A 7,141-nucleotide genomic window follows, 5' to 3' on the forward strand; every position below is an offset into this window, starting at 1 on the left:
TTCAAGTGAATACTTGCCTGTCTGTTTCAGCCTGTGTGTTGCTTCATCTTTGAGCCTGCATGATTGCCTTCAACTTTGCCATCCACACAAGTGGCATTATTCTTATATAGTAAGCATGGGGCTTTCATTGGTCAAAGAAAGTAAAAATTTTCACTATTCCCTTAGCATGAAATTTTTCACGTAGTTATGGAAGATAAGGATCGGCCACGGTAGCCAAGTGGTCTAAGGCAATAACTGTCTTCCTTCGCATGGAACCGGAATTGTGGGCTGGAATCCCACTGATGGTATAGAAGTTTACTTTCTGTGTGTGCATTTGTCTGGCTTGTGTACAGGTAGAGGCCTTTTGACGAGCTGATCACCCTCCCAAGGAGTCCTAGCGAATGTGTAAGATCTAGGAAAATCGAAGTTAAAGGAGAAGTTGATGGGGGTAGTCCTAGGCCCTCTGCGGCTGTAGTGGGAACGAAAAATATGATGTAAGATAAGGAAATGTGATGTAGTTGATTTCATTTGTAACTTAATTTGATGAGTTTCATATAGTGTTTGATTTGCATTTTTGATTAACAGTGTTCTCTCTCTCTCTCTCNCTCTCTCCCAATTTAGGTAATCAATATTTGTCATTCTAAACTTTCCGTTGAGCTTCAAGATATATATCTGTGAAGCAAGTCAATTTCTTGTCCTACAGGCCATATTCTGGAGACTAAGATATCGTGGGAAGCTGCTGATGTTGGTAGCCTTGTGTCACCATCAATAGAAGTTAGCGGCAATGTGACAAGTCAGACTGAATGAGCTGGGAAACGTCAATGGAATGTTGTAAAAAGTGTTGTTGAGAATTGATCAGCTGCTGGGTATGTTACAGAGACATAATGGGCCCTCGTGTCGGTGAAAATTATACCGCCACACCATACCAACATTTACAAGGTGACGTACATGAGGAATGCCTTCTGCGTGAGTTATCTTAGTAGTTGTGTGCACGTGTTTCATGTTGAATTTTTGGTAACATTTCTTAGTTATGTCATCGGTTTCTTCCTTCGAGCGAGAGTCGCCTGATGATTCTCAGATATCTGCATGTGCTTGCCTTAGTCTCGATGCCTGCCTGCGTGCTTATTGTTCAGTATGTATTAACCTGCTTTTTTATTCTTCCTTCTGGTTTTCCTGCCTGCCTCAGCCCACCTTCTACCTGGCATTGTTCTTAACTAGAATGCATGTGGCTTCAATTGGCATGAGGAAGAAGGAGAGACACAGTATTGACTTAACATGAATTCTTTCAATGAATGAGGTGACATATAAAAATATGTGATCATATTTAGTCAAGTTATAATGGGAATTGAGACACTGTATAGTTGATTGAATTACATATTTAAGTTTAACTGTTCTCTGTTATAATTAAGATAATTAAGTATTTGTAATTATGATGTCCTAGTGGGGCTTCATCATATATTTCTAGGAAGTGAGAGGCTGATTTTTTTCTTCAGGTAAAATTTTGGAGAATTAGAAAACCTGGAAGGAGTTTGCTGCTGTGGGTGCTTTGCGACACCATGTTATGAACTGAGTTGCAATGAAACAGATCTGGCAATGAACATGCAAAAGCTTCAGTGATGTGTCGTGTTGTAGAGATTTGATGAGAATGGATCTAGTACTGGTGAAGTTGCATAGCACAAGTGTGTCTTAATGACAGTGGAAATGGGACCGCCACACCATACCATGAATGTGGGGTAAGTTGTACAGCAGGAGAGTGCTTAATAGGAGTTATATTGGTTGTTCTCTGCTTTTAGACTTATTTTTCAGGTATTAAATTTTGGGTTTTTGATGCATGTGGTTGTTGTGAAGATGGGTTTTTCTTCAAGTGAATACTTGCCTGTCTGTTTCAGCCTGCGTGTTGCTTCCTCTTTGAGCCTGCATGATTGCCTTCCAACTTTGCCATCCATACAAGTGGCATTATTCTTACATAGTAAGCATGGGGCTTTCATTGGTCAAAGAAAGTAAAAATTTTCACTATTCCCTTAGCATGAAATTTTTCACTTAGTTATGTAAGATAAGGATCGGCCACGGTAGCCAAGTGGTCTAAGGCAAGAACTGTCTTCCCTCGCATGGAAACCGGAATTGTGGGTTGGAATCCCACTGATGCTATAGAAGTTTAGTTTCTGTGTGTGCATTTGTCTGTGTTTGTGTACAGGTAGAGGCCTTTTGACGAGCTGATCACCCTCCCAAGGAGTCCTAGCGAATGTGTAAGATCTAGGAAAATCGAAGTTAAAGAAGAAGTTGATGGGGGTAGTCCTAGGCCCTCTGCGGCTGTAGTGGGATCGAAAAATATGATGTAAGATAAGGTAATGTGATGTAGTTGATTTCATTTGTAACTTAATTTGATGAGTTTCGTATAGTGTTTGACTTGCATTTTTGATTAACAATGTTCTCGCTCTCTCTCTCTCTCTCTCTCTCTCTCCCAATTTAGGTAATCAATATTTGTCATTCTAAAGTTTCCGTTGAGCTTCAAGGTATATATCTGTGAAGCAAGTCAATTTCTTGTTTTACCGGCCATATTCTAGAGACTAAGATATCGTGGGAAGCTGCTGATGTTGGTAGCCTTGTGTCACCATCAATCGAAGTTGGCGGCAATGTGACAAGTCAGACTGAATGAGCTGGGAAACTTCAATGGAATGTTGTAAAAAGTGTTGTTGAGAATTGACCAGCTGCTGGGTATGTTACAGAGACATAATGGGCCCTCGTGTCGGTGCAAATTATACCGCCACACCATACCAAGTTTTACAAGGTGACGTACATGAGGAATGCCTTCTGCGTGAGTTATCTTAGAATTTGTGTGGACGTGTTTCATGTTGAATTTTTGGTAACATTTCTTAGTTATGTCATCGGTTTCTTCCTTCGAGCGAGAGTCGCCTGAAGATTCTCAGATATCTGCATGTGCTTGCCATAGTCCCGATGCCTGCCTGCATGCTTATTGTTCAGTATGTATTAAGAGGCAGCGCTATTCGTTCAGTAAACAAATGCAAGACCTACACGTAAATATGGCCCCGTTTTCAGAGACACATCTGCAAAGTCATGAAAGGTTCTTTATCCCAATTACCACTTTTATAGAATTGACCACCCCTCGGGCAGAAAAGGCGGAACTGCCGTTGCAGTAAGAAAAGGCATTCCCCATAACCATGTAGATCTACCACCTATGGTTTCAGTAGAAGCGACAGGGGTCTGCATACCAATTGGTAAAGCGAATTGCAGTTTGCAGCTGTTTATAAATCTCCAGGCAGAGCCTGGAGTGATACTGACATCACTGAGCTCTTAAGCTTCAGACGTAGAACTATTTTGGCAGGTGATTTGAATGCTAAACACATTATTTGGAATAGCAGAGTTTCAAATCCCTCAGGCTTGAAATTTATGGATTGATTTGATATGAATAATTTCGAAATTTCAGCACCACAGTGCCCCACTCATTATTTCCCTGCGGGAAATGGTGACGTGTTAGATATCGTGGTTCACCAAAATATCAGCGTGTCAGATGTTATCGTCTCTGATATTTTGGACTGAGATCACTTACCAGTATTATTCCACATAGTGGATCACGTTAAAATTAGGAATCTTTCGGAACCCATTGAAAAATTTACAGATTTGGAGCGGTTTCTTTCAAAGCCTCGCTTCTGAATTAATATCACCTAAACTAGATATTAATTCAGGGGGAGAAGCCAATAAAGAGCACGCGACTTTTCAGCTTCTATTGCTTCTTCATATAGGTTATCGACAAGTAAAATTACACTTTCGGTAATAAATAACGATCTTCCTGGTCTAGATCGTATGATAAAATATAAACAGAATCTACGAAAACTGTAGCAAGAAACCAGGGATCCAGCCTGTAAAATGACAGTCAATTGGGTCACCAAATCAATCAGGCGAATGACCCGAAAAAAAAACACTTAAACGGTGGGAAACAAAATTAGGTAACGCTGAAGTCACACCACAGAGTATATTGCCCATTGCGAAATCTCTCCTTAATTTATATCAACGATAGGCAGACTTCTGTTCAGTTAGATCTAAGATGTATGAATCTTCTTAAGGCACCTAACAGATTCAGAAAGGAGCCTTTGCTGATTTAAGAAAGGGATTAGAATGGAGGAAAGTCTGTTTAAAAACCACCTGGAATGGCGTAAATGTAACCATGCCTTCCGAAATTCATAAGGGTTATTTTGGCCTAAAGGAACCTTTGCTTTTTTGCTACGTGTAGGCTGGTGCAAATGTTATCACAGGATAACTTAATATGTCAAGTGTTCAGATGTGGACTTGCGGAGTGTACCTTTTACTTAGGCCTCTTTTATACTTGCATGCCGCATGCCACATGCCACATGCCTGAAGTCAGGCGTGCGGCGGTTAAGTATAAAATGGTTTTGTCAGTCGAGCGTGTGCCATGGCAGGGTTCGCAACTAAAGCGGTCGCTGCTGCATACCTGTATGAGAAGATGGCAAGAAAAGAAAAGAAGAAAAGGCGTTTCAGTGTTCATCCTCTCAACATCCAAAGAGACTTGAAAGGAGCTTTCATAACCCTGTACGCTGACTTACGAGAAGATGAAATAAAGTTCTTCAATTATTTTAGGATGAGCCCCAAAACATTCGACGAATTATTTGGGAAAGTTGAAAGTCATTTTCGTATTACAAGGACCCACTCCATGCCCATTAGTCCAATGGAGAGACTTTGTGTAACTCTGAGGTAAGCTTATTTTCTGTTTCATATAGACATAGAAAGTACAATTAAAACCTCCAAGGTCAGATTATTGAAACATTATTTTAATTATCACATAAACAAATACATTATATTTAGAAGTTTAAACTAACTAATTAACTAACTAACTCCATGGAGCTGAGCACTACTCGAGAGGCAGTTTTATCTTTCAAAAATGTTCATTCTCTCTTATGGATGGACCTGGATCAGATTGTTGTTTGTGGCTGTAAATGATTTGGGATGGATCTGGATTATATGAATGATATTGCGGATATGAGGCATGAGAACCAATTGGAGTGGGCGGTGCATAATTTCCTCGTTTTATTTTCGTTATCAATTGTAGTACCCCACTTTGGAAATCCAGTTTTTGATCTTCGTCAAACCCTCTGACATGTGGGAGCAGGGATAACAAGAATGCCCGGTCAGCGTCTTCTTCTGTTTCTTTGCTGCTTTTTAATAGAGCCAGAAGGTTTTCACCAAAATCGTCCAGTTTTTGTTTCTTTTTCTCCCGATTCTTGACAGATTCGGTGAACTTCCTTCTGGCTGCATCTTGAGCATCTGAATCGTCATCACGAATGTCATCTTCGTTAGTTTCACTATTATGAAAAACTTCACTAATATCCTCATCTTCTGCAGCTTGTTCAAAGTTAGAAATGGTAGACCTTTGTTGTATTTTGTCTAGAAATTGCATTTGTTCATAATATATGTATCTAATTGCCTTGCATGGCGCTGACCCAGATTTCAGAACTTTAACTTTTCCCTTCGCCTTCATGTAGGAATCCCTTGAGGATTTCCATCTGGAACGAACTTTTTCAACTGAAAAGAAACAGTTTAAATTAATAATGTATACGAGTAGATGCAAGTATATACTCGTAATTAAATCAAATTATGTGCATACCAACTAACTTTTTCAAAAATCTTATTTTCAGATATCTTGCAAGTGGAAATACATTCACCGATCTTCACTACTCATACAGAATAGGCATAACAACTATATCTAAAATAGTGCGTGAAGTATGTATGATTTTGTGGTTGGTGCTGAGAAACGAGTGCATGACTGAACCATCTTTAGAGAGATGGAAAGAAATCAGCCTTGTCTTTGAAAATAAAGCAAACTTTCCCAACTGTCTGGGGGCAGTTGACGGGAAGCATGTTCGTTTAGTGAGACCACAACACAGTGGGTCACTTTTTATGAACTACAAACATTTTTTTTCTGTTTGTCTGATGGCCATTTGTGACGCCAATTACTGTTTTACTTTCATTGACGTAGGGGCTTATGGGAGAAATTGTGATTCCACTGTATTTCAAAATAGTTTATTTTGGTGTAAGATGACTAACGGAATGCTTGACATCCCTCCACCAAAGCCACTACCAGGAACTGTTAACCCTATACTGCCTCATGTATTAGTTGCAGATGAAGCTTTCTCTCTCAGTGAACATGTGCTAAGACCTTATTCCAGGAAACATCTGAATCACAACAAGAGAGTATTCAACTATCGGTTGACCCGGGCTCGAAGATATGTTGAGTGTACTTTCGGGATTCTAAGCAACAAATGGCGAATTTTCCATCGCCCTTTAAACGTTGAAACAAATCTTGCTGTGGACATTGTAAAAGCCTGTTGTGTTCTGCACAACTTCATTAGAGTCAGAGACGGTTTCGATTATGAAGACACACTGACAGTGGTGGGGTTCGAAGATTTCAGACAAGGGCTATGCAACAGAGGAGGTGGTCAGTCGAATGCTTCAATAAGGGACAATTTTTCACAGTACTTCTTGGGTGTTGGTAGTGTGCCGTGGCAGGAATCAATGATTTAAACTATGAAGAATTAATTATAAGAGTATTATGTGTTGTGGTTTGTAATTTCGTCATGTAACAAAAACAAGATCAGTGCAATTGCCTGTAAATTAAATAAACAAGAAACCAAATAGAAAATAAGAACTCACCTAATTTTTTCTTTAGATTGTCATCAGCTTCATCAAATGTAGGGATGATATTGCTACAAATCTCTTCCCACGCTTTATTCCGCAGATCTCGGTTTTTGTAGTCTTCCTTTCCTGGGTTCCATAACATAGGTCTAGATTGCACTTCACTAATCAGCACCTCTGTATCAATTGCATCCATTCTCCAAGCTAGCACTTTGCAAGACTACAAGCTAATCTGAACTGAACTGAACCCAACCGCTTGGCATGTAGCATGAAGTATAAAAACTCCCGTTAGGTATTGGTCCCAACCGCGTGGCGGGACACGCTAGGCGGTGATGGCCGCACGCCCGTCCCGACACGCCTCAGCCGCATGCCGCGCGGGTGAAAGTGACCGCTCGACGCGAGCAGGTAAGTATGAAAGGGTCCCATTTAAACAATGTTAATACACCCGCCTGGCATGTGGCATGTGGCATGCGGCATGCAAGTATAAAAGAGGCCT

The 7,141-nt window shown here is 40.3% G+C and overlaps 2 protein-coding genes and 1 long non-coding RNA gene across 5 annotated transcripts in view; 2 read left to right on the forward strand and 1 right to left on the reverse strand.

Annotated features, from left to right (window-relative positions):
• The first annotated feature begins 306 nt into the window (after positions 1–306).
• LOC111861283 lies at positions 307–2,310 on the forward strand. Of its 3 annotated transcripts, XR_004512679.1 has the most exons (4): positions 307–473; positions 683–1,712; positions 1,869–1,948; positions 2,174–2,309. It is a non-coding gene; the product is annotated as an uncharacterized LOC111861283 (long non-coding RNA). The 3 variants fall into 3 exon arrangements; XR_002842209.2 differs by having other exon boundaries at positions 683–1,948; positions 2,174–2,310; XR_002842210.2 differs by lacking the exon at positions 2,174–2,309 and having other exon boundaries at positions 1,869–2,127.
• Positions 2,311–4,397: 2,087 nt separating this feature from the next.
• On the forward strand, positions 4,398–6,670 carry LOC111861291 (protein ALP1-like). Its single transcript, XM_023845731.2, has 2 exons — positions 4,398–4,707; positions 5,649–6,670. Exons 1-2 carry the CDS (start codon positions 4,409–4,411, stop codon positions 6,532–6,534), a joined length of 1,185 nt encoding a protein of 394 aa, XP_023701499.1. The 5' UTR covers positions 4,398–4,408; the 3' UTR covers positions 6,535–6,670.
• Positions 4,405–7,141, reverse strand: part of LOC111861299 — a 12,236-nt gene continuing 9,499 nt past the window's right edge. Inside the window, exons 2-3 of the mRNA XM_023845743.2 lie at positions 6,664–6,822; positions 4,405–5,535 (exon numbers count right to left, since the gene is read on the reverse strand). Coding sequence (XP_023701511.2) covers positions 4,889–5,535; positions 6,664–6,822 — 806 coding nt within the window. The 3' untranslated portion in view covers positions 4,405–4,888. The remainder of the gene's footprint in view (positions 5,536–6,663; positions 6,823–7,141) is intronic.

Source organism: Cryptotermes secundus, unplaced genomic scaffold (assembly GCF_002891405.2).
Source record: "Cryptotermes secundus unplaced genomic scaffold, Csec_1.0 scaffold1468, whole genome shotgun sequence".
NCBI classification, from domain to species: Eukaryota; Metazoa; Arthropoda; class Insecta; order Blattodea; family Kalotermitidae; genus Cryptotermes; species Cryptotermes secundus.

What these genes read in the sequence shown, in the direction of transcription:
- LOC111861291 (XM_023845731.2), top strand. Translation starts at nt 4,409, where the DNA reads ATGGCAGGGTTCGCAACTAAAGCGGTCGCTGCTGCATACCTGTATGAG. An exon ending in AGACTTTGTGTAACTCTGAG is followed by an intron (nt 4,708 to 5,648) that starts GTAAGCTTATTT and finishes TCTTATTTTCAG; the next exon opens with ATATCTTGCAAGTGGAAATA.